Source organism: Mytilus galloprovincialis, chromosome 3 (assembly GCF_965363235.1).
Source record: "Mytilus galloprovincialis chromosome 3, xbMytGall1.hap1.1, whole genome shotgun sequence".
NCBI lineage: Eukaryota > Metazoa > Mollusca > Bivalvia > Mytilida > Mytilidae > Mytilus > Mytilus galloprovincialis.
In genome coordinates this window covers 37,645,396-37,673,303 of record NC_134840.1, presented here as the reverse complement: position 1 = coordinate 37,673,303, position 27,908 = coordinate 37,645,396, and the positions used below count along the sequence as shown (strand labels likewise).

The 27,908-nt window shown below is 33.3% G+C and overlaps 1 protein-coding gene across 4 annotated transcripts in view; it reads left to right on the top strand.

The window, feature by feature from the left end:
* The window catches only part of LOC143067868 (von Willebrand factor A domain-containing protein 5A-like), a 64,829-nt gene that overhangs the window by 146 nt on the left and 36,775 nt on the right, over positions 1 to 27,908 (top strand). The window contains exons 1-9 of one of the 4 annotated variants that reach the window (XM_076241455.1): positions 4,979 to 4,997; positions 11,842 to 11,960; positions 16,671 to 16,873; positions 18,565 to 18,784; positions 21,352 to 21,500; positions 22,390 to 22,498; positions 23,599 to 23,703; positions 24,466 to 24,592; positions 25,041 to 25,182. In XM_076241455.1, the coding sequence (XP_076097570.1) occupies positions 11,897 to 11,960; positions 16,671 to 16,873; positions 18,565 to 18,784; positions 21,352 to 21,500; positions 22,390 to 22,498; positions 23,599 to 23,703; positions 24,466 to 24,592; positions 25,041 to 25,182 (1,119 nt within the window). In that variant the 5' untranslated portion in view covers positions 4,979 to 4,997; positions 11,842 to 11,896. Of the gene's footprint in view, positions 1 to 4,978; positions 4,998 to 7,615; positions 7,635 to 11,841; positions 11,961 to 16,670; positions 16,874 to 18,564; positions 18,785 to 21,351; positions 21,501 to 22,389; positions 22,499 to 23,598; positions 23,704 to 24,465; positions 24,593 to 25,040; positions 25,183 to 27,908 lie in introns of those variants that run through there. The other 3 variants (XM_076241456.1, XM_076241454.1, XM_076241457.1) reach the window with 3 other exon arrangements.

Genomic DNA, 27,908 nt, shown 5'->3' with positions numbered 1-27,908 from the left:
GTTAATTTCCTTGCACAAAATGACAAGTCCCCTTCAAACGACCCTTTAATATCGACTTTTGAATATAATTTATTTGTTATGATCAACAAACATCTATATTTGTAAATAATAACGATTATAATGATATCAGAGCACAGAAACAGAGCAGTGTATGTCACAGGTAAGAAAGCTCAGCAACTATAAAGGGAGAAGTGGAGCTGCTGTAGAATTAACACCAATGAGACAACAACTCAAGAAACTAAAAGAGTTATGTATGGTCCAGTCTTCGCTAGACTAGGGTTACACTAGTCCTGCATACGGAGTATATATGTTGTGTACAAGATGTAAGTTTGTACAAGTTATAAGTTTTTTAACACATACAGAACTTCTTGCAACAGGTGATACAAGTTTATCTTCTAAACTGTACCAGTGTAAAGTTTTAAATTTAAATTTATATACATTTGTACTTCAACCTAACATTTAGTGCTATTCTCTTTGTCTTCAAACTGGAAATAAGGATACCTGAATGGTTTAAATTCTGATTTTATTTTTTTCCTAATACCATATTCCTATCCATACAAAGTCATTTTGTTGTCTTATAATGTTTTGTCTCAGTATTAAACTGTATCATGAAGTTGTGAAAATAAGACAGACAGATGTGAAATAAAAGACTGTGACTGTGCTTGCATCATCCATTTGTGTCATTTGTGTTCAGCAGGCCATACAACACTAATAACTTGTACAAAACATCTATATATATATACAAATTATAATTTGTACAACATTACAACTTGTACGCAACATATATATATCTCCCAATTGATACAATATTCCCGTGCTTGTATTTCCCTTCGTAAATTTTACGGACGCCATCACGATTTGGTTGACCGTTATGGAATAACCGTTTCACAGCTGATATCGGATATGTTCCTTATGTGACTTATGTCGTAACTACATTATCCTTTCCCTTTTCACAATGTGACCTACCAAATTAGACTATTTACCGGATTTGTAATAACATAAGCAACACGACGGGTGCCACATGTGGAGCAGGATCTTCTTACCCTTCCGGAGCACCTGGTATGACCCCCAGTTTTTGGTGGGGTTCGTGTTGCTTAGTTGCTTAGTCTTTAGTTTTCTATGTTGTGTCTTCTGTACTAATTTTGGCTGTTTGTTTTTTTATTTTAGCCATGGCGTTGTCAGTTTATTTTCTATTTATGCGTTTGACTCTCCCTCTGGTATCTTTCGTCCCTCTTTTACGAGGAGGGGAATGAATCGTAAACCCTTGGCTAGCGAAGATTGGTCCGGTCGGTCAGTATTTAAAAAATATATTAATTTAACAGCTATAAAATATATTAATTGAACAGCAATTAGACAAAATTCATGATGAATATGTAGATCAAAGTGTGGTAAATTGATTGATAAGTATATTGATTGGCGCTTGCTTAATGTCCAGTGGCATCTATATCCTGCATATTCAGAATGAAAACAAATTAAAGAATTATACAACATTAAGGCTTTAAAACATAAGTCGACCTGGGTGAAGGGTTTGAAATTTGAAATGCCACTGAAAAATGAGGGTATGTTAGAAAGAGAAAGAAATATACCTTGCAACATTATATATTCAAACATAGCCGGATTTCATTAAAATTCGCGTATTTTATGTCGCCAATGACGTGAATGGCTATGTCATCATCGATGTACACACAAGGACTTTGCAGAAAGTTGTTGCAATAGTTCCCGCACAGAGAGTGTGAGACTCTTCATACTCGGACCGAATAGAGAGCGCGATGCTCTACCTACACGGACCGTACACAGAGCGCAAGACTCTACATTCACGGACCGTAAAAAGAGCACAAGACATGTACATGTACCACACAGAGTGTGCGAGACTATACATACATGTACCGCAAAGAGAGCGGGAGACTATACCTACACGGACCGTTATTGAAAGAAAGTGTATAAAGATAATTATGTTTAATCACCAGATGTGCTTTATCTCTTAATCTAATTATTTTCGGTGTCATTTTAATCAGCTCCATATGATATTAATATTACGTGGTTAAATGAAATTGAAAAGCAATTATACTGAATGTTTTACGATTGTCATGTTTATCCGATAAGCGATCCAAAAACTAAAAAAAGAAGATAAATATTTATGTATTGATATCAAACATTTTAATCCAATTATCTTTACAGTGCATCTATTTAAAGTGCCGCCTACTAGATTGAGTGACAGTTAATCTGATTAACTGCTTAAATATAAATAATGTATCTTGGAGAATTCTTACAGTTGTTATAAACATGTCTAAAGTAGTAACTAATTTAAGAGGTAGAATATTATTTTCAAAATTACCACATATGTTTGTGTTTGGGTTTGGGCTTGAATGGTAGGCGTTTAGCTAAGAAGAATTCGCGTCCACTTTCAAGGGTGTGACGTCACTAATAGTGTCCACCTTGGGGGTAGTGTGTATGTTAGTTTAGTTAAACGAAGACATCACAAGTGCGATATTTTACAGGGTAGGACTACTTTTAGGGACGACATCAAAAGTTCAATGAAGGATAACAAACTTAATTCACATAGTTTTTTCACTGACTCCCTCACCCCCCTCTTAACTTAATTTGGGAAAAATTGATTGACCCATATAGATAGATGTAAAAATCAATGTCGGATAACCAAATCTTGCAGCAGTTCAACCCCCCCCCCCAACCCCCCCCCCCCCCAACCCCCAAACTATTTGAATTAAGTTTTTTATCTTACATTGATCTTTTGATGTCGTCCCTTACATACGTTCTAAATTGAAGTGGGTGTATTGGTGACCCTACACCTACAAATAATCCGTTTAAAGATGCAGATTTACTGTGGTACTGAATATTAGCCTTAAAAGAGATGTGACTTGTTTAATCAATAAATGGTTTACCTCTGGCCTTTGTTAGTCTTGTACGTATTATTTTAATTTTAGTTTCTTGTGTACAATTTGGAAAAAATTAGTATGGCGTTCATTATCACTGAACTAGTATATATTTGTTTAGGGGCCAGCTGAAGGACGCCTCCGGGTGCGGGAATTTCTCGCTACATTGAAGACCTGTTGGTGACCTTCTGCTGTCGTTTTTTTCTATGGTCGGGTTGTTGTCTCTTTGGCACATTCCCCATTTCCATTCTCAATTTTATAAAAACCATTTCAAGATGGAGTTGAAATTGCAATATTTGGACTGATTTTCTGCTTTTTTGAATATTTTTTTATTTAACGGCCGTTGCTGTCTTATTCATTTTTTTGGTTTCTCGATATGTCGCCTTATTGTTCGCTGGCTTAATTGTTGTTCGCTAGCTATTGTTCGCTAGCTTCTGCCTGGTGAGGGATAGCCTGGTAAATGGTTTTAGCCCAAATATGGCGTCGGCGTCCGAGTCACATGGTCAATCCCAAGTTTGCGACCCGATTTCAGGGTCGACTATGGCGTCAACGTTATGGCCCAAATATGGCGTTGGCGTCCGGCGTCCGAGGTTTAGGGCTCGTAGAACGCATATAACACTACTGACCCCTGTTCTGTGCGCACCTTGATTTACCTCGGTTGTTTGTTCTCGTAGTTATAAAGATAGATAAACTGTCAAGTGCAGTGCTAGTTTCACTGTCGACCTGCAGCAATGTTTGTCTGAACAATTCAAACATTGTGGTTAATGTGAAGCGAGATCAGCTTCGTTGTATATAACTCATGTCTGAGACTTTAATAGTACTGTAGTCTCATGGTCAAATATCAACGTTACAATCATTCCATATAACATGGCTAGGCACAATTTTATACGACTGCAAAAAAAATTTGGGAACGTATAATGTTGTCGTCGTCTTCTGCGTGCTCTGCGGTGTCGTCCGAAGACACATTGGTTTCCGGACAATAACTTTAGTTTAAGACTAAAGTTATGGGATCTCTATGAAAACTTTTTAAAAGGTTCAATACCACAAACGGAAGGTTGGGATTGATTTTGGGGAGGATTTTTTAAATTTCGAATTTTTGAATAGTTTCAAGAAGAAATCTTCAATTCACCTGCCAGCATTGCGCAATAGATTTTTAAGATCTTCGATCACATTTATTTTGTGTCAGAAAGTCAAACCTATAGTATGTCAAAAAGTTTGATCACAATCCAAATTCAGACTGTATCAAGCTTGAAAAATGTGTCCAAATTTGCCTTAAAATTAACTGTTCAGGATTTGACCTCTGTGGTCTTATCAAGCTGCGCTCAGCGAAGCAATATTTTCAATTTGTTAGAGAAACTGATAAAAAGCGTTTCTCAATTACACGTCTGTTGTCTGCATAAAACAATTTAATATGACAGAAATGCTGGGCTCTTGGAAAGATGCTCGTCGTCCGACAAATGCAACCTAGCTAATTTAAGTTATTTTTATAGTTTGTTTTTAAGGGAGTGTCGTTTCAAGTGGTCACGCTGTTACACCACTGTCCCGGGATAGGGGAGTGCTAAGTGCTTATAGTTTGAGTTATACTTAACACGTTACATCCAGTGGCGGATCCAGAAATTTCCATAAGCGGGGAGCCACCGACTTACCTAAGAGGGTGCCCGCTCCAGTCACGCTTCAGTGATTCCCAATATAAGCAACCAAATTTTTTCCCAAAAAGGGGGGCCTGGGTCCCCTGCCACCCCCCCCCCCTATATCCGCCTCTGACATCTAAAAAATGATCAAGTTTCACCATGATTCAGTTGAATCCAAATATCCAGTCAAGGACATCATGTAATTTGTTACGGTAGACATTTCTTTGCTTTTAAAAGTTGAATAAATCAGAGATATATAATACATATAATATGTATCTGAATAAATAATATGTTTCTTCTTTCAAATTTTTTTTCTTTATAAAAAATCAAAGAAAATTACCGAAAAAAATCAAATGTTATTAAATTTTCTGGTTTGTTCATGCCCGCGTTTAGCTTGTAGGTCTTTAGCGAAACCATTGACTTTCAGAATTCCCGCCAAAATGTCACTCTAGAAAAATAACGTATGTGAGATCAGGTAATCATAGAAAAGTACTAAGGTCGAACCGTCTCCTGTTACAATTATGTGTATATACTCTTTTTTTGACATATTGCCTACATGAGTTGTATGTCCCACTCACGATTAGCCGATCGTGCGAGACCCTGATCGGCTGATGGCTGAGACTACTATAACACATGTGTTATAGTAGTCTCAGGCTGATGGGTAATAAAGGTCATAACACCCCTAACAGTATGTCAGTAATAAATCGTGCGAGACCCTGATGGATGATAAAGGTCATAACACCCCTAACAGTATGTCAGTAATAAATCGTGCGAGACCCTGATGGGTAATAAAGGTCATAACACCCCAACAGTATGTCAGTAATAGATCGTGCAATACCCTGATGGGTAATAAAGGTCATAACACCCCTAACAGTATGTCAGTAATAGATCGTGCGAGACCCTCATGGGTAATAAAGGTCATAACACCCCTAACAGTGTGTCAGTAATAGATCGTGCGAGACCCTCATGGGTAATAAAGGTCATAACACCCCTAACAGTATGTCAGTAATAGATCGTAAACTGCTAAAGGTGCACATAATATATGAGGGTCGTATCATCGTGTGACATAGGCACTTGTTTTCTATCCATGGCAAGATCTACTGGTAAACAGACAGAAAGTCACAGGACATAAAGTCAAAAATCATGTAGGACAAAAAGTCACAAATAATCTGTTGACAATTGTTTGAATATATAAGAGAAATATCTTGAAATATTTACATATATTCATAGTAAAGTTTAGGAAATGTGTCATTAATAAGAAATTATACTTGAAAAATGAAGAATTAGAATGAAATTCAAAACAGTGTGGCTGTGGCCATTGATTGACACATTAAATTCATCCATTGACTGGGACAATTTAGGTGAACGTTTGTATGTAACGACCACTGCTCACTATGTACTTTTTAAAGACGCTTAAACTATGGGGTCACCAAAGGTTCTCAACACCTTAATAAAGTAATTCGAAAAATTAATCAAAAATAACACGATGTTTTGATTTATATCAATTATATAAATCAAAACATAAAGGTTATTCCTGATTAATTTTTCAAATTATTTTATAATTAAAGGCGTTAAGAAACCTTTGGTGACCCCACAGTTTAAATGTCTATCGTAGGTACGTCGTGAACAGTGGTCGTTACAGACAAACGTTCACGTAAATTGTCCCAGTCAATGAATGAATTTTATGTGTCAATCAATGGCCACAGCCACACTGTTTTGAATTTCATTCTATTTAATTTTAATCATGCAAAGAAAGATTTGTTGGCACCATGAAGCCATTTAAGTGCGAAGCCACTTTGACATTTTGTTTTTTTAACAATTATTTGATCATCTTTGATATTTTTTTGATAAATTTTGTTTACAGAGTTGGTTTATATACAATAGTTCAAGTAAAATACAAAAATCTTTTTGTAAAAATTAGCGTCTTTTATTCAAAAAAAATAATCAGAAAAATTGAGTTGTGACTTTTTGTCCTGTGACTTTCTGTCCTACATTCTATCTACTATCCCTATAATATATAGGGATAGTAGATCTTGCCATAAATAGATATAGGGATAGTAGATCTTGCCATGGATAGAAAACAAGTGCCTGTGTCGTGTGATGTGTTTTCGTGTGTTTTTGTACTAATAACAAGTTTCACCTCTTACGGTTTTCGCTGTTAAGTTTTTATTCACGTGTGTACTCAAATTTGAAAGGCATGCGGGTACGAATAGTCAAATTGCTGTTCGTAGGCTACATGTACCCACATCTGGTTTTATAATAAAATGGCATCAGATCAGGAATGAAACGTTAAGTACATGTATATAGGGAATTTGTCGCAATTAATGAATAAATTGATTAAAACTACTCAGAAGTTTTATAAATATTTAGATATAGGCAAGTGAATAGTTTTTCTTAATTAATAATTATTCTTAAAATGGAAGAGAGTGATAAATGTGGGAAAGACATTTCAAAGTTGTCATGAATTGGAACAACTTGATTTGTTCAAAACTATCAGTCGATTTATTTATTACAATTGTATAAATGAACTCGGAGTCAATTGCAGTTGCAGAGAAAAGAAAAACCAGAAACACAAAATTAAAGTTTAACTGTATTCATGTATTTCTGTATTCACGTAGGCGAAACATTCCAAAATAATTCAACAGGAAATTGGCTTATACAAGGTAATTGTTTTAAATTGTATTTTTAAATCAAATTTGACGTGTTTCATTCATTAGTCAAGTTTATTTCTATAGAATACTTCTAGTTTTTCTGTTGTAAACCTTTCATGATTTAAAGGACATGTCTACTTTCAGTGGTTTCCAAATGGAATGTCCTTTCTACTTTAAACTTGAAGCCTTAATTTCAGTTTCTGTTGTACATTTTACTAAAGGATTATTTTTAAATCTCATATGGGTATTTTTCAAATTCAGTAAAATTAATACTGTTATAAATTTTAAAAAACATAAATGTATTTTTTAAGAATTATAACAGTATTAATTTTTATCATGTTTTTCTTTTACACATACTTGCCAACCTCTGATAATAGGAAATCATGTCATGACATGACATGACATGTCAAAAAGCGTGTGAAAACGCGTGACGTAGATGCAGACTTTTTAATATGAATGTGGTAATGTTAATTATTTCACATTATACAAAAGTCAGTGTTATTATAAAAGAACAATATACATTCTTCTGTAAACTTTTATTGTATCCTACAGTGGTCTGTGATGTTGTTTTTAAAGCAACACCACTAGCTATATATAGGTACATATTGAAAACAACTGCCAGTTTCAAGTTTAGTTAAATTTATTTGATACATTGTAACAGCACACAATATAAATGTAACAATTGTCAAGTTCTGATCAGAATTCAGTGTAAATTTCTTTATAGTTGAAAGCGCTCTCTCTCAGTAAGAATTAATCATTTGTTAATATTTGGCTCAACTCAATTAGTTTTATCAAGCTTTGGAAGAATGTCATAATGTCGGTTTTTTTTTTGGCAATGTATAATGTCATCTTTCATCTCTGCAATTGCTCCCATTGCTATTGCCTGGTCAAAACTGGTAAGTTTATCAGAAGATAGCTGGCACTATGAGAGCTGATCCAACAGTTCTGCGATATTGTCATCCCATGGCCTGTGGAAATCTTTTGGCTAGATTTGAAACTGAAACTGAAATTGAAAAAGAAAAATGTTTTATAACTTGATTTGCATTTAATAAACATGTTGAATGCTTATTCAAATAGCTAAATTGTATTTCCGCTCTCATCTGTATTGTTTATATCATTGCAACATAAAATGCACAATTCGTCACTCAATCATTTAAACTGGAACTGCAAAATATGATTTATAAATCTTGAATCTTGGTACGTACACATCGTTTTGGCTTAACAATCACCGGTTTAGACGACAGTACAGACCCTGAAAGCGACCTATTTCTTTGTACATTTCCCCAATAAAGTGAATTTGAAAGAAAGTCACAAAATCGTTAAAACTAATCACAAAGTACTTACCTTTTGCTGTTCGTTCATATAGAAAAACAAACAATGGCAGCCAAACAATTACTTCGAAATTTCGGTATTTGTCGTCGAATAAAGAAAAAAACCCAGAATAGCGATATCACTAACGACCAAAACATGAAAAGAACGAAAAAGCGTGTAATCACGTGTAAAGTGGTGAAAAGCATGTACACGCCATGTGACAAATTCCACGTGTGTAAATCGTTGAAAAAGCATGTATTACACGCAAAAATCATGTCACTTGGCAAGTATGCTTTTACAGGGACTGTACAGTTTCATTTGCCATCAGTGTGCAATTAATTTGCAATGTTTATCATGTATTACTATCTAATAAATACAATTTGAAAATATTATTTTCATACTCTTCACTCGTTCTGCACGAAATCCCAATATTATCGATACTTTTCGTTTATATTTCACGTTTCATTTCCGATCCAATGGCATTTTATTGTAAAACAGGATATGGGTACGTGTAGCCTACGAATAGCAATTTCAACTATTCGTACCTGCATGCTGGTACGCACAGACACTGCCAATTTTAAAAGCATGTTCTGTCGATTGTTTTTTTGTATCTAAATATTTTTGTCAAGGCTTACATGGCTTACTACAATTTTTTTTACTGTTTCCGATTATTTTGAGATTTTTGTATGTCAAAAACCACATCATATTTTTTTTCATGTTTTCGTTTTAAGTAAAAACTGAATCAATACACAGACAGGAAATGACTATAAAATCCGGAAATGAGTATTTTTAAAGTAGTGGTTCTGGTAATTGCTTGAATCATCAAAAAAGTTACTTAATTCTTTTCAGTATTAAAACTAACTAGTAAATAGTTTTTGGTTGTTGTTTCATTTATATTGAAATTCTATGATTTTGATTATTTTTCAATTTCTACTAAAGACCTTATTTTTTTTAATTTAAATGCAGTTTTCAAATATTTTGATTAAATGTAAAAAGATATAAGACTGTTTTCATCTATATGTTTAAAGGTTGTATAAAAAAAATTGTCAATAGAATATTGAATGAACGGAGTTTGAACAACCATTTTATATAAGAACCCAGTTAATTTTAACTCACTGGTTTGTAATAAAAACTACCAAAAAAAACACATGTCAGTAACATGTCTTGAAGATCCAGTGTCTGACAGACAAACGACAAAGGTATACTTCATTTAACCCTTCAGACTTTTTCTCAACAACTATTCTAGTGATGCATATCTTTGACATAAAATAAAAATTGCTGAAACAGGTCAGTTTTATTAAATTTTGTTCTAATGTCTTTTAAAGCCATTTTGAATATGTTTTAAAAATGTCAAGTTGTAGTGTGGTTGTTGTTCCAAATATAGAAACACGTCACAATATATGCGTGTGCAATCGAAACCGATGAAATATGGATGATACGAAAACATATGACACAACGATAATTGGGGTACCTGCTAGATTAGTCCAAATAATTATGATGTCTTGAAAGGCTATGCTTTGTTTTTTTACTGTGACGCCTTCTATGTCGTAGGAATGTGTCAGAATTTTTTTTTAAAATAGCCTATGAAGAGTGATCTGAAAGACGAATAACGGTGAAAAATCTTGAAAAATTACCTTAATGTAAATTTTTGGTGCACTCGCTTTAAATGGAGATGTGTCACCAAATACAATTTCTTTTTGTAATAATCAAGATATTTCTGCAATACTGTTTATTTGTCATTCACTTACCTGAGAATTTAGTATTTGACAATCTCTTAATCTAAATAATGACTGAGACTACTATGTGTTATAGTAGTCTCAGATAATGATTAATAATGGAAGTGACTTATGTTGGGTCACAAAATGTTATGAATCTTATACACAATGCTTATAACCACAAAACACAGATCAAGCATCAATTTTGGTGGCATCACTTTTACCATTCTAGATTTATGTCCAGTGATATTGTTGTCTTTTTTCAAAACTACCTCTACCGTTTTTTATTGGGAAAAATGCATATTTTTTTTATTGAAATTGTGAAATTTGTATATTTTATTCTAAACACATCTCCGATTTTTTGCTGACCTTTGCTGTTTTTTTGCACTGCTTTTTCATGTATATTTTGGTTGTCAGACATTTTCACCTGAAAGGTACTTTTCGGACAGGGGAAAGAAACAGAAGCAATGATGGTACTTAATGCATTGAAAACTACATGTGTTTCAAACACCATGATGATTCTGATCAGAAAACCGGATCTCAAAAGTGCTTTCTAATATCAAAATAATAACATGAATACGGTATTTACAAACATAACTACCAAAGCCATCACTGTTTTGGGAAAATGTTAAACTTTTTGGGAGAAATTTTAAGCCATTTTTTTTAGTAATTGGGAATTTTCTCTAGGGGAAAAGGCCAAATTTCGACTGTAATTTGAGGCAAACAATATCACTGATGTCCCTTTACAAATGGAAAAATTCAGCTTTTTCTTTTCTGTTCTTTAGTTTGCCTCAACCAAATGTTATGAAACACAATGCTATTACCAAAAATACATATCAAGTTTTAATTATGGTGGTGTCACTTTTACTTTATAAATGATAAAAATTACTTAATTTTTTCGTTTCCGTTCTCTAACTTTAGCTTGCCTCAAACAAATTTTATGAAACTGATACACAATATGTATTACCACAAAACTCAGATCAGTACAAATTTGGATAGGATCACTTTAACCGTTCTTCAATTATGTCCCTCTATAACTTTATATGATATGCAAGCAGTGGTATTATCTATGTCCCATGGACCAATTCCCAATTTACTTTATCAAAATTTTATGCAACTCCTGCACAATGCTAAGAACAAAAACTAGCAGACAGAGGTTGGGTAGTAAATCACATGCCTTGCTAGAGTTGTGCCCTTTTATAACTTAGAAAATTGCAGTTGTTTTGTTTCACCAACTTGAGCTTAAGTTTTCCTCATCCAAATTTTATGAAACTCATACAAAATGCCAAGAGCCACATTAAGCAGACAGTAAGAATTTGCTTGTGAGTTATTTACCTTTCTAGAGTTATGCCCCTTTTAAACTTGGAAAATTGCAACTGTTTTTAAAATGGGACAATCCCTATTGCAGAGAGAAGATTGCATAATACAACTGTTCATTTACTTCTGTAAGTGTAATTTAAATCATTTAAGCATTATTGTAAACTGCCATTATATGATTCTTCTACCACATGTCTACTACAACTTCAGAAGACAAGTCTTTTTCCTATTCCATTTTGCCTGAAACATGTGCTATTGAAGCTTTTTCATCTTTCCTTAATTGCATGTATTGTGTAAAATGGCTATTTTAAATATTTTTTTTTAGGATACAACTTTTTTCCTGACCTTGCAAACAGTTCATCAGTATATAAGAATTAAACATGGCCAGTCGCATCAAAACAGACACTGGAAAGAAGTATGGTCTGGTGTCAGGACAAAAACCTGGTTTGTATTTCATCCAAACTTTGACTAAAAATATGAAGTTCATATTACAGAGGCATAATCTATGGTTGATGTTTAAATACAAGAAAGCTATTACGGGTGAACCAAGAGTTCTTAGGGGTGAAGTTGAAGTTATTCTTTTGAAAGATTAAATGACACAATTTTGTTGACAGGAAGTTCTGTCTTACAGATGATGATGGATATATTCCAATTGTCTTAAGGTCAAGTAACAGTAAATGAACGCCGTTTAGCGGATTCCGCGAAATATTGTGACGTTTTGTATGAATTACGTCCCTTTGACCAGATTTTGCTATGTTAAAATTGCACCTGGCGACTTTTCGATGGGACAACGTCAACGGTAAATTTGACGGAAAGTATGTTACTTCTAAGAGAATGAACTTGTTTTTCTAAAATTAAAAATTGAAAATGAATATGAAAACAGTCCTGAAGACGATCTTCAAAATGAAAATCAGGACATATGGTGGTAGAGTTTGTATATCTGCCGACCAGTTAAAACAAGTGTGAAAACTGTTGCTCGCTACTATTTCTACATAATTGTGATGAGAAAAAACAGTGTGGTCTCGGAAGTATTCTATATGTAGTATGTCAAAACTGTCCTTTCAAAAACCCTATATTCACTGGGAAAAGACATCGTCTAGCAGAAAATAAGCAGAAGCTAGGGGTGCAAGTTTGGAACATTAATACTAAAGTTAAAACTTAGTATTGTACGGTAAGACTATAATATCTCCCATATTTTGAAAATTATCACACTAGTCGGAACAAGTAAAAATATTTTCAAATTAGAGAAAAGGAAATGAACCACATAAACTAATACTGGTCATAAATTCGAAGCTGCGTCAGTCATAGATGGCACTAAACTATCATAATACACTTAAATTAATTAACCTTGTTCACGGTTGGAACAATAGTTTAATATTCATACACAGTTTTTAGACTATAACAAATTAAAAATAAGCAAAAATGATGTTTCACGATCATTAATCCATCGCTACATTTTGTAATCTAACGTTGTTTTTTTGTTTTTGTAATGGTGCTTTCTTTCACGTCCGCAATTTCGATGTTAAAAATAGAACACAAATCTTTAAATAGATACATGTATAAATAGTATATGGTTTAAAGATTTATACAGGGCTTAGTATCCTAATAGTATTGATTCGTACGGTTGTCTCTTCAAAGGAAATTTGTTATATATATATGGGTAAAAATTAACCGAATAAAAAAAAATGTACCCTAGCTGAAAGTAGCATTTCAAATATACAATAGAACTGTTCTTCATTCTATTTCACTCATAAAACTTGAAGGTTGAGAACGAGATTATATCGATCACCTCTATATCATAGTACTACTATATATACCGACTGAAAAATATGCACAGTGTCACAGACTTTCAGTACCTAAAGTTAAATGTAAATCCCGTAAGTAGTGAGTACTTCAATAAGACAGTAACCAGACAACAACACAAGGCCAAAAGAAAATTAAAAAGGAAAAGACATCTTATGATATATGCATTTGACGGGGGTGGGGTGCAGGGGTCCTGATCCCGAAATCCCGGACTTAAAAACATGAAATCCCGAGGTCCCGAATTTATAGAAATTTCAATCCCGCCATACCGAAATTCGAAAAAAAATAGCCGGATCCATAAAGGATCAATCCCGAAATCCCGTGCTGAAAAACACCCGAACTCGGAGTCCCGTTTAAGGTCCCCCCTCATTTGTGTAGATGCATGGACTAAATAACAAAACACAATATTACCAGTCATGTCTCAGCCTGTGTGCGATTGTTTTTTTCTTGTTTTTTTTTTTCGGTTGGGGGGGGGGGGGGAGGGGGGAAAGGGGAAAAGGGGGGGGGGGTTGTAGACATATCAAACATAAATATGTACATCTGTTGTTATGTCATGTCTCAACCTCTGTTAATTTGGTTTCCTCGGAAATGTTTTTACACAATGTATTTTCTGGAAAATACACTGTACTACAAAGACTACAAATGTCTTGAGAGAAAGGGAAATTCAGAGAGAGAAGCACAATAATTTATTGTCACACATGATTAGATCTCAAAGGGAGTTGCAGAATAAGGAATACTGGCAAATGTCAAAATTGAACAAAAAAGTGCAAAATTATAAAGAATAACAACGGAAAATAAAATAATTATTTAATATAATAGTGTAGACCATGTACAGAATGTTACAAAATCGTTAATTGAAGATTTTACAGAATAAGCGTTATATCTAAAGATAAAGAACTACCCCCCCCTTTATTTGTCGCATGTTGTGTATCATGTACTGATTCTATATATACTTCGAGCATACATATGTACACTTATGGAACAATAACCATTTAGTAAACCTTTTTGAAACGTTTTTGTAGACTTGTATACAATAAATTTTATACAGAATAAAAAAGATATTAACAAAGATGTCAGTTTGTCTGCGTGTTTTACTTGTTAACTTGAAGATGTATAAATAACCACACGACACTCTTTCAAGAATTTGTAGAATCACTGATATAATGTTTGTTTTTATATGCGATGTTAAGCAGCAGTATATGGACAGAACACGTTCTGTCGTGATATAGTACCAAAACACAAGCTTTTACATGTTCCGCTGCTAAAAAAAAACGTTTTTTTTTCAAAAGTGGCCAAATCATATATCGGAACGGAGAAAAAGTGTAAACAGATGACTTACAAGATAGTCTAAGAGATTTATGAATTGGTTACCCAAAAATGACAAAGTTCAACTATCTCTCATTAGAGCAAATATTAATAAAGATCAAAACCCTGACCACATGCAAACAGACAGCAAAGTACGTTCTAGGATTCAAACTGTAGATGTTTTGCGGAATAACTATAAACTATAAAGAGGGACGGACGGACGGACGAACTGACGGACGGAAGGACGGGTGGCCAGACGGAATGACGGAAGGACAGACGTACAGGGGTAGTTGAGGGGGCATAAAAAAATATAGCTTCATTTACATCTTTAATTGCGTCAACTTGTAGACAGTAACCTTGATGATTTCTATTTTTAAGATTTTACCATTTTTGCGTTCATGTACTTACAACGTATTTTTGTCTGAATTAGTAATTGATTTAGATATGTATATTGATAATGAACATACATGTATCACATTTTTTACAACGTATAATTTCTTTTTAAAATGTTCAATAAAAGAGGTTCTGATTGGGGTTTCCGGAATACAGAATAATGGGCAAAAATTGCAGAATAAAATGCAAAAAAGAAAAAAAAAGAAAAAGTGTATAATGAGGTGCTAAAATATAAAGAATAAAGAATATTGGTAATACTAAATAAAAATTTATGATAATTATCCAGACTCTTATGATAAAAAGAATCTATCAATACGAAACACATAGTCATCGTGCATAATCAACACGAAGAACGTTGGAAATTATTAGCATGATAACTTGACGTTATATAATAAAAATTACGACGTCACGAATTTTGATGTTTTTTTTTTTTTTGTCAAAATGTTGGGTTTGCGTCGCTTCTACAGGGAAAACGAAGTCGGTGACCATATATTTTTTTAATATCATCTAATTCGTAAGACAAAGAGGAAAAAAATATTAATTTAAAAAAAAAATCTATGGAGCGGTTCTCGTGATTTATACCAGAAACCGAAAATTGTAGAAGAAAAATATAGATTTACCCTATATATTCAATGTAATTTAGTACCCTCTCGGACCATTTTAAAAATGGATTTTTCTTGAAAACGAAGTCGGTGACATATACTTTTTTTTACATTTTCTGATGTATATTTTCAATATCTAATTGAGTTCTAAGTTTTAAAAAAATCTATGGACTAGTTTATTTACTGATCCTTGACCTTAACCCAAATTGTCACAACACAATGAAAACAATCAAAAGTCTTAATTCATTTGTCCTTTTAAACATTAAAAAAACTATGTGTTCTCCACCCTTCTAGCGACTATTGAATGAGTAATTTACTCTAATTTGTAAGTTATTGTTTTCCTCAGAGTTCAGTATTTTTGTGTTTTTACTTTTCATTAATTTCATGTGTCTGACAGGCTTTTCTGAATTACTTTCATCAGGAATGCTTTATTTGAAAGCCAATGATGTAGAATTGGCTATAGGACCATACATGTAAACATAATTTGCCAATTCCATCTACGGTCAATTTTGACTGAGGGAGTAGAAACCTTAAGTTATGCAACTCCTGCACAATGCTAAGAACAAAAACTAGCAGACAAAGTTTGGAATCTGGGTAGTACTTCACATGCCTTGCTAGAGTTGTGTCCTTTTATAACTTAGAAAATTGATTTTTTTTTTGTTTCACGTACCAACTTGAGCTTAAGTTTTCCTCATCCAAATTTTATGAAACTCATACAAAATGCCAAGAGCCATGCACATTAAGCAGACAGTAAGAATTTGCTTGTGAGTTATTTACCTTTCTAGAGTTATGCCCCTTTTAAACTTGGAAAATTGCAAAGCTAGATCAAGGACATTTGTGTTCCTAGACACATTCTGCCTATTATTTGTTCAAATTTTGAACCTTAAGTTTCTTTATAATTTCAATATATTCGTCTGTAAATGCATTTTCTGGTCAAATTTGTATAGTCACTTGTTAACTGTATCCCTCTACTGATATTGAATCTTGAATTATATGGGTAAAGTTCTGACAGATTGATTCATTAGATTGTAGATTCAGTTTGTCTTTCCAGTGTCGTTAAAAGAATCAAAGACACATGTGACAATCCAAGGATTCATTGCCAATGTTGAATCTAAATTGACCTATGTTAACAACAGCACAGAATCTATTGAGACACGTTATGTCTTCCCTATTGACGACATGTCAGCTGTGTATAAGTTTGAAGCAGATATTAATGGCAGACATATTGTAGCAGAATGTCAAGAAAAGCAACAGGTAAGATTTTAAAAATCTAAAGTTTCTCCCATAATTGTGAAAGTTTATTCAGGCCGTTCAGGAGAGTGTCAAAAGATTCACATAATAACAATTTGTTTTGCCAATATAATCACATAAATGATAATCATTAATTATTTTCTTTAAAGAAGATAATCAAATAATCAAAAATGCATACCTTGATAATCAAATAATCAAAAATGCATACCTTGATAATCAAATAATCAAAAATACAGTCCTTGATAATCAAATAATCAAAAATACAGTCCTTGATAATCAAATAATCATGAATAATTTGGTCTGGTAATCAAATAAAAAGGGCCAAGTTTGTATTGAATCGGATGACGTCAAAAGGGTTCAAAGAAGTCTTCTATAAAAGTATGTGTGACAGTGTCATAATATTTCATGACAACAATTAAATTCAATCTACTAATGACCTTAGGTGTTAAAGGGAAAAGACATACAACAACATGGCCAATTAAGAAAAAAAAAGAACACAGACAAACCACAGTTGGAGTTTCAACATATTAATTTGGGTATACAGACTTCTGGCTTTTTAAAGACGCCCCCTATTTATGTATTTTTTTGGGGCAAAATCCCTACCATTCATAAATATTTCATCTGTTCATAGGAAAAATATCAGTCCTGGTATCTATGATGAGTTTATTTACAACCACTGGGTCGATGCCACAGCTGGTGAAGATTTATTTCCCCAAGGGTATCACCAGCACAGTAGTCAGCACTTCTGTGTTGACTTGAGTTATCATTGATATGTTCATAATTAACTGTTAACAAAATTAAGAATTTTTGAAATAATAGGGCTTTTCTACTTCAGGAATAGATTACCTTAGCTGTATTTGGCAAAACTTTTAGGAATTTTTGGTCCTCTATGCTCTTCAACTTCGTACTTTATTTGGCCTAGCTATTCAACATTTTTTTTATTCGAGCATCTTTGATGAGTCTTTTTTAGACAAAAAGCGCGTCTGGCGTAAATATGAAATTTCAGTCCTAGTATCTATGATGAGTTTATTTTATAATAACATATTGAAATATTTTCCCAGCTTTCAGAAATACATTCTATGACATGGGATTATTAATAAACAAAAATATCATAGCACAGTTTTACAAACATCTTAACAGAAGATTAATATTTAAACCAAATTGATATATAGATTTCTACTCATTGCTATTTTAACTCTGCAAACTTACACACAATGTTATAACCAAAAACCACAAATCAAGTTTGAATTTGGATGGTGTCATTTTTACCATTCTAGAGTTATGCCCCTTTATAAATGGAAGGGTTCTTTGTTTCTGTTCTCTAACTTTAGTTTGCCTTTACCACTCTGTGTAGAAACTTATATGCAATGCTTATTACCACAAAACAGATATCAAGTTTGAATTTGGGTGGCCTCACTTTTACTGTTCTGGAGTGATGTCCTTTTATAATGATATAGGCAAGCAGTGCATACATTCAGATCAAGTGAGTATTGTTCATGTTATGACTTGATATTTTATACTATTATGCTGCTGAAAATACAAAAAAAAAACTATTTCAATAGTATTGAAATGTAACAAAAAACTGCAGCAGAAAAATCAGACGACAGTCATTGTATAATTAAAATTGTTATCATTAGTCAAATAATAAAGTTATGGATAATTTAGGCATTACATACAGTATTTGTTTATTTTAGGCTAAGATAACCTTTGAAGAAGCTACATCTACTGGTCAGGCTGCGTTCTTTCTGTCGGAGAGTAAATATGCTGGAGATATTTTTGTGTGTAAGCTTGGGAACTTGGATGCAGGGGAAACAGCTGTATTGACCATGACATATGTTGTAGAGTTAACTGTTCAACCAGATGGGGAACTGAATTTTGTCTTGCCATATGTTTTGAATACTAGATATTCATCAGGTCAGTCTATACAAGCTCAAATAATTTATAAAAAACGATATCATTTATTGTAATATCTTGTAGGCATAAGGGAAGAAAAGGAAAATTCACAGGTTTTCAATTTAGGTGTACATTTAACAATATTCTTAACATTAACAAAAATGATTAGTTTAAAGACCCATATAAATGGTACTGAGTATTTGTCTGAACAGATTGGTATCAACCTGTTTTAATAACCTAGTATTTAATAGATATAAATGATGTTTATTTATGAATGATTGTTATAACATGTGTTGAACTCAAATAAACTTCTGCTTTCAAATCGTTATTTGTTTCTAAAATCAGTCCAGTCTGACATCATATGAAGTAAGAATTTGAATCTGATTCCCTATAGTAGAAGTCCTATTTCTCAAACTGAAGTCCTGATTTCACTAATGAACTCTTTTTTCTGGACTTACTGCATCATACGGTGGAATCAGTATTATTTGTTGGATATTATTTTTCGTGGATTTCGTTGTTACAGGTGATCAATGAAATTAAATGTTCAAAGAATAGCAAATTTTCTATAGGCTTGTATGCAGAATTCGACACAACCACGAAACTAAATTTCCATAAACATGCAAGTATAACCTTTAATCCACAAAATTTGGTACCCACAGAAAAAAAAGAAACCACAATAGTTAATACAACAGTAACAACCTCATTGAATTGATAATGCCCGATCGAAACCAGAAAAACACCCATATTGATTTTGGGATCAATAGGTCTAAGGTTAATTTCTCAGCAGCTATTAATAGTACTGTAATCATAAAAAAAAGTTTGATCTCTAGATAATGTCTCTTGAATCATTTCTGTCCAACTTTTGCCAAACTGGGTTCAAAAGTTTTTGGTCAATAAGTCAAGTTCAAGATCAAGGCAGCTACAGAGCTCCAGATAAGAATTCACAAATTGGGTTTTTTACCCACCATATTCTTATATAATTGTGTGATAAAGTTTTTTGATTGCATTATCAATTCCAATTCACCCCTCATGTTAATATCAAATTGGGTTTTTCACCACCAAGCTCCTTAATGTATTGGGTTTTTTCATCAACACAATATTGAATATTTAGGCAATATCAACCCCAGATTTTTTTTCCATCTTAAATATGTTTCTTTCTTTGTTTAGCTGTTTTATTTGGGTTAGGGTTAGGGTTATTTGCTAGCTGTTTTATTTGGTTTATTGACTGAGAAGCAATTGTAGGTTTAATTTCTGTTCCGTTTCAAACCTTCTGCCAGTTTTGTATTTTCTCATATAAACTGTAAAAAAACAGATATGTGTATTCACAGGCACTCGTCTTATACCTTTATATAATAAATTCTGAGACCAGTGCCTGTGTGTGTATTCATTAATTAACCATAAATGAAAAAAAATAGTAAATAAACTCTAATTATACTGGAATGTTTTTGTTTTATTACAATTTTCATAAATCTGGGTTTAGTTGTCTTTTATTAGAACTTTTGGTTTCTGATGCTTTATCATGTCAAAATTAATTTGGCCTTTCACTTTTTCCAACTGATTTCGTTTTTGAGGAAACCCTGTTTTTATTAGCAATGTTCTCGTTAAGGTACATACACACGCCCATGTGTTCGATGGACGCTTCCTAAAAACACTGGCTGAGTCTTGTTATCATCATAACTTTCCCTAAGCTTTTCAAAAGAAGCAGAAAACATGCTTCTATTCAATATTTTTACCGGACATTCACTTTTGTTTTAATTCAATGTATGTAATGATAAATCCCAAGCAATGCGAAAAAAAATATGACTTCATGACACACGCTAATTGGATAAACGCCGAGAAGATCGAAATGTTTTCAAAAACATGTGTACCTATTGAGCAACGGAAAACTCTAACAGGGACCCATTTCAGCTACTTGATGCAGGGATCTATTTTTAGAACGAAAGGAAATTTCCAATTATAAATATTATAAAAATAGTTTACGCGACCACTGTAAACAGATAAGGGTAAATAACGCAAATGGTAGCCAATAAAAGGGTTGAGAACTCATGGTTTTGGAATATAATTGGGTTTTCCTTTGAATTAATTGGGTTATTGAATCCTGCAGTGGGCAATTGCATTGGGTTTTTTATTATTTGTATTGCGTGATCACGCAAATACACAGCTTATCTGGAGCTCTGCAGCTATTATAAGACTAATCTTTCCAAAACTTTTGTTTCTGGATGTTTTTTTATGAACCAATCATTTTACTTCTGCTGAAATTGATAAGCTAATTCACCATGAAATAAATAAAATCACCCATATAGGGCGCTAGGTCATATGTCAAACTTACAGCGACAATTGAAAGACTGAAGCTTAGACAAACTTGGTTATTCCCCCCCCCCCTCCATTTGATATACTTGTAGATTGTCACTAGACTATAAAGTCTTGTTTTTACTTGACACATAAATCGTGTTTCTTAGGCTACACATCCATAAAGACTGCAAAATAGCATGTACCACCATTTTGCTTCTGTATTATTTAAGTTTGAATTTACTCCAACAACTTTTAAATAATGCATTTAACAAATAGCATTTATTATTTTCTTTTAGCTGGAGATGCAGGAGATACACGGACCTCAATAAAACCTGTAAAGTTAGGATTCACTGCATCAGTAAAGGGTCATCACAAAATCAAATCTGTTAGCACTTATAGAGATGATTTACAGTTACAAGTATCTGATGATAAACATTCAGCAGAGGTAGGCATAGATTTAAATGACGTTGCTTTTTGTTTAGCTTTGAGTGAAGTTGTTACCATAAAACACAGATCATTTCGAATTTTGGTAGCATCAATTTTACCATTCTAGAGTTATGCCCCTTTAAAAATGAAAAAAATGCTGGATTTTTCTTTTCTTCAGTGATGCTCCTGACTCCACTCTGAAGTAACTGTATTGTAACAAAGTCAATGTAGGACTTTCTTTGAGATATTATTGTGTCTGGGAGACACAATTGATGCCCCCTCAGATGCAAAGTGTTATTTTAAAATGCATAAGTTGAGCATGGCAGCACGCTCCTCTTATGCAAGTAAATACTCCATTAAAAGACAAAGTTCAACTATCTCCCAAAAGAGCAAATATTGATAAATATCAAAACCCTGACCACATGCATATCTTCAATATATGTACAAACAGACAGTAAAGTGAAAACTTCCTAGGACTTAAATGTAGGAGGAGTTATGCAGAATAACTATATACCCATAATGGGATGGATGGACAGGGGTAAACAATATTCCCCTCATTTTTAGTTGCTTGAGCATAAAGATTGCTTGAGCATAAAGAGAAGATGTGATATGATTGCAAATGAGGCAACTCTACACAAGAGACCAATTGACACAGAAATAGACACCTATAGGTCACCTTATGGCTCTTAACAATGAGCGAAGTCCATACTGCATAGTCAGCTATAAAAGGCCCCAAAATGACAAACAGAAAACAATTCTAACAAAGAAACTAATGGCCTAATTAATGTACAAAAAAAAATACAGAAAACAAATATGTAACACAGCAATCATTGACTCATGATGTTATAATCTTAAAGATGCTTAATTGATAAACAACTCGGTTAAAATGCATGTATTAAATATTTCAGATAAAGTTAAAGGACATATGTCATCAATACAGAGATTTGGAATTTTTTGTGTCGTATGATGATGTTTCTAAGCCAGAAGCAATATTGGAAGTTGGTGATCGTAACAAAGGTAAGAAAATAATCACAACCTTGGAATTTATGTTATTTTATGGAAAAAATAATTAAATTGTTAATGAAATGAGTTTAATCATGATCTTTATTCAAAGGCTCTAAATTTGATTCTCATAACTTAAGACTAAGACATAAAACACATTAAAAGTCATAAGTTATAGTTATACCTATATTTCTTGAGTTATTGTTATATACAGATATTTCTGGAATTGTGAATATCACTGAAGTCCAAGGAAGGTATACACTTGGTACCAATGAAACAATTTTTTCTGACAACCCATTTTATGTTGATCCTATTATGGAATGTGTATGTTATGCACAAATGTAAAGTTCAAAGCTGTAGGAAACTGAAAAAATACACCTCAATTTAACTCTTAGATTGATATCAATATTCCAGCTTTTTACTGCATCAAGCAAAATACATTGTGTAAAATACCTGTTCTGACCTGCTGCTGTATCTAATGTTCAGTGAAGCTCAAGTTTTAAATTGTGCTGATTAAATAAGAGATTAAAGGCCTTCTAACCATCATCTCCACAATATATTACTTAAAGAGAAGGTATGTTAGGTCATTTTAGGCCACAGGAAAATCCAAAAGTATTACATATACCTTCAATAGGAAAACTGACAATCCTAGTCAAGTAGGATTAGAGCCAAGTGCAACCGCATTAGCAGGGTTGAACTCACAGCTTCAGTGTTGACTGGCTAGTGATTACAGTAGTAGAACTACTTAGACCACTTGGTCACTGAGGCCTAGAAAAACAATACAAAAAAGTGCTGTAGCATCATGGTCAAAAATACAAGACACAATAACAATATGGTATAATAACAACTATCAATTAAGCCTTTGATTCAAAAAGAAAATTTGATTGACAACTCTTGCACTGACATTTTTGTAGTTTTGTTTCTATGGAAATTACAAAAACAAGTACAAAGGTGTCTCAGATGAAGGATTCTATTATTTTGTACTATGAAACATAATCCTAGAGTTAAACCCTCATTGCACTGTAAACACACATACACACATTGATCGAATTGAGGCAGAATAATAATTATAATAACTTTATGGATTGTTTTCTGGTTATGCCACTGTTTTTCAGATGGATTATTAAAAGAAGACGTTTTGATGTTGAATTTTATACCAGATTTGAAGAATCATTGTGGAAATGTTAAAAGAGAATTTATCTTTGTTATGGACAGATCAGGTAATACTGTTGCAACCAATATTTATGTTGTATAATGTTATAACATTGTCAATGCTGTTGTCATCCTAAGACATTTGGTTTCCAGACAATAACCTGAGTATAAGAGTATGAATTGCTATCAAATTTTACTATAAGATTGAATACAACAAAAGAAAGTTTGGGTTTGGTTTTTGGGGTTATAGTCCTAACTGTTTAGGAATCAGAGGCGAAGAAACTCTGATTTTCATGTTTCAACAGCAAGCATTTTTCTTGTTTCAGGGACAATAACTTGTCTATAAGTGTAGAGATCCACAATATTACATACCTCACAGGGAAGGTTTGGGATTGATTTTGGATGTTATAGCCTAATTCATTTCAGTATTATAGGCAAAAAAACTTGGATTTTTATATTTCTGAATTATAACTTGAGTATAAGTCTGTTGATCTGTATGATATTGTACCACAAGGTTCCATTACCATGAACGGAAGGTTGGGATTGATTTTGGGGGTAGTGGCCCCAACCATTTAGGAAAAAGGTGCTAAAACAGTAGTTTACAAATACTTTCTATAGATTGTCTATTGACATATTTCAATTTTGTTTAATTCAAAGTCTTGAATACTTTTGAATTCTTTAGTATGCTGAATCTAAACATGTATTCAAGTTTTGGATTTGGTCTATGTTTTTAAAATGGTCCACATTGAAGTCCAAAAGGTCCACAATTAAACTTTTGTTTGATTTGATCATTGTTGATATTGTTATAATTTCTGCATTTACCTATACAGGTAGTATGGATGGAGATAGAATGGAGAAATCTAAAGCAGCTCTACTCCTTTTCTTGAAGAGTTTACCTGTTGGATGTCTTTTCAATATTGTGTCATTTGGAAATAATTACAGTTTTTTATTTGACAGGTAGGTATTGAACTACCTTTAATGTTTGATGTTAAATTGTTCATAGAACATTACAAATTAATTTGAGATAGGGTATTGCCTTCCCCTACTAAATACCTATAAGAGTGAAACCTGTTTCAAAGGTTTGTATCAGCAATAAATGATAAGTTGTAAAAGATGTGCACATTCAATATTTTCTGGGGTAGTTTAGCAAAAATTATGCATTTTTGAAATGAAAAATGCTATGGATTCATTAATATTTGTTGGATACCAATTTTCAGCAGAAAATATGTCATTAGTTGGAATGGCAGTATGATCAACATTGTAAGCTATTGACATCAAAATTTCTCCTTATATCTATTGAGATTCTTTCTAGCAATACTTAAAAACCAATTTGAAAATCAGCATGCATCCAATCCATGGCAATTTTGTTATTGAGTCACCAAAATGTTCATTCTATATTTTTCAGAAGTCAACAATATAATCAGGAAAGTCTTGCTGCTGCAAAACATCATCAAAATGAAATGATGGCCAACATGGGTGGAACAGATATTCTATCTCCATTATCAGCAATCTATAGCATGGAGAATAATAAAGACTATCCAAGACAGGTATTTAGAAAGAAATAGGAACAATTAAAAAAAAAATAGAAAATGTCTGAATTTTCTACAGTTCTTTTAGATTGCTAGCTATTGATATACCATCTATATAATTCTTCCAAAAATACATATGTTATCTGCGTAAGTAAGGGCTATTCCAGTAAAATTTACCTAGGAGGGGCGGAACGCCGACGATATTTTTTTCCATAGGTGGGGGGTTATCAACATAATTGTATTCTGGAGGGTGGTGGTCCCGATTTAAATTCATTTCTGTTGGTGGGGGGTTTCTGAATGATAGGTTAAACATATTGTTCCCCCTGTTATGAAGGAAGATTCTCCTGAAAAGGTCATCCGACTGCAAATAAAGTTGGCAGACCACTAATTTTAAGCGTCCGTTTGTGTTCTTGTCAATCCAGTGATCGGGAAGGACGTGCCCCTGCGCCTATAGCGCATATTGACAAGAAATGGCGCATACAGTGACAAATGTAAGCGCCCACGTGGCGCACGATACTTTTCACTTCGTTTCGAAACGTTTAGATATCGTCAAATGAATTTCCGATCGTGTTCCATGCCGCCATGTGTGTGTACACAACTGTGTAATGTTCCTCCAATAATAGGAGCACCTATATATTTTTGGGACGTCTCGGATGTTTACCTATGATAATAGAACCATGCGATTTCACGTCTCGGGTGTTTTCCTATTGTAATAATAAAACCATGCGGTCTAACTGATAACCCGAAAAACGTAATTAACCATCTTTCATGATATATATTTTTTTTAAAAACAACTTTAAATTTGTTAAATTTGGCTAGTACAGACGAGATTTAGCCCTTATACTAATCTCATTTAGTTTAGCTTGCTATTATTTCGATTGAAGAACCCCAAAGACTTTTTAGGAATATAGTTTTTGTCTCCATAAAAGACGCTTAACTGTCCTTGTCATTTTTTGGTCTTTGGCTCATTTTGACATTTTGTAAACATGACTTCTTCAGCGATTTGTTGTTTTGTTCTATGAATTAATGGTACTCTATACTGTTATTCTTGTCACCGTGATGAAGATATAATGATACAAGAAGTGCAGAGGAATTGCCTGAAATGTCCTCTGATACGGAACGTCTGGAATAAGTATGGTATCGACGAAGACCCAAATTTAATGTAAAAAAAACCAACATGAACATGAACAAGGCAACAGTACCAGTTTAAACATTGTAAATAAAGGTTAACTTAAATATTGTTGCGGTTGGAAGAAGTTATTGTATATTCATTGAAATTGAAATGGCAGAATTTGCTGTACTTAAATCTCTTTCCTTGCAAAGAATATGTCCTTAATAAGGTGGACTGGCCAATTCTTTGCAATTTTTGTCCCAAATAATATTTTATTGCATACAGTTTATAACAACTTCAAGTACCCTCTCCCTTGTATACCGTCTCCCCACAAAAAAATATGTGTGGGTGACATCCAAACTATGCGGTCCATAAAAAAATATTTATATTTGGCACAGACAATTAGATTTTTATTGCGCATGTTGCGTGGGTGGTATTGAAGGAAAAAAATGGCCTAATTTTTACGGAAAAATATGGCCTTGTTACACAGGAGAGTATATCATCTTCCTCAACATTTGCCTATTGAAAAAAAAAATGTATATAAGAAATACAAAAAATAAAAAAAGAATTACATTGTGCCTACCAAAAATATTTTATGGCTCAAACTAAACTCTGAAACATCAAATGGTTGGTGCCAACCAGTTTCCCCACCTGAAGAATATGTCGTACCTGAAAATGTTATTGACAGTTTTAAAAATAAAATGGGCCATAATTAAAATCGCACCCCCCTTTTTCGGTCACTGTGAGCTATTGCCGTCATGTTGCATCTGTCGTCTGCTGCTCCATAACATTGTTACATGTTTCATTTTATATTTTAATAGCAACATAGCTAGTATATAAAGAAGATGTGGTATGATTGCCATTGAGACCAGAGGCGGATTTAGGGGGGGCCAGGGGGCCCCCCCTTTTTGGATGCACTGAAATAGATAAACCAACAAATTTTACATTTATTTGACAGGATGCAACATTTTTGTATACTTTAAAAAACTAGCTAACTTTTATTTTTTTTCTCTAGGTAGGGGGTCTTGGAAGAAAATACATGTTCTAGGTGGGGGTGTATTTTTTTAATCTTTTCCATAGGTGGGGGGTCAAAAAATAAGTGGCGTTCCACCCCCCCTGGATAATTTTTACTGGAATAGCCCTAAATATAAATAAATTACTGTGGATTTATTTATTTTCTTTGGTATCAATTTTTGTGGATTGAGGAAAACTTGCATCTTCTTGAATATTTATTTTCGTGGTAAAGCAATCTCTGTATACAAGGACTATATGAAATTTGTAATTCATTGAACATTTGACTTCTTGGTTCATCTGTACTCAAGAAAGTTGGTATCCAACGAATAATTGTGAATCCGCAGTAATTGATTTTCATCCTAGCACCCCTCTGAAATCTTCCTGCCAGAAAAATTTTAAATTTCTGGATTTTGTTCATTTCTGTTTCCTTTAACCAAACAGATAATTTCATTTGATTCAAAACATCCTGTTGCAAAATTTATTTTTAGCTCACCTGCCCCAAAGGGCCAAGTGAGCTTTTCTCATCACTTGGCGTCTGTCGTCATCGTTAACTTTTTACATTTTGAACTTCTTCTAGAGAACCACTGAATGGAATGAAACCAAACATGGCATGAATGTT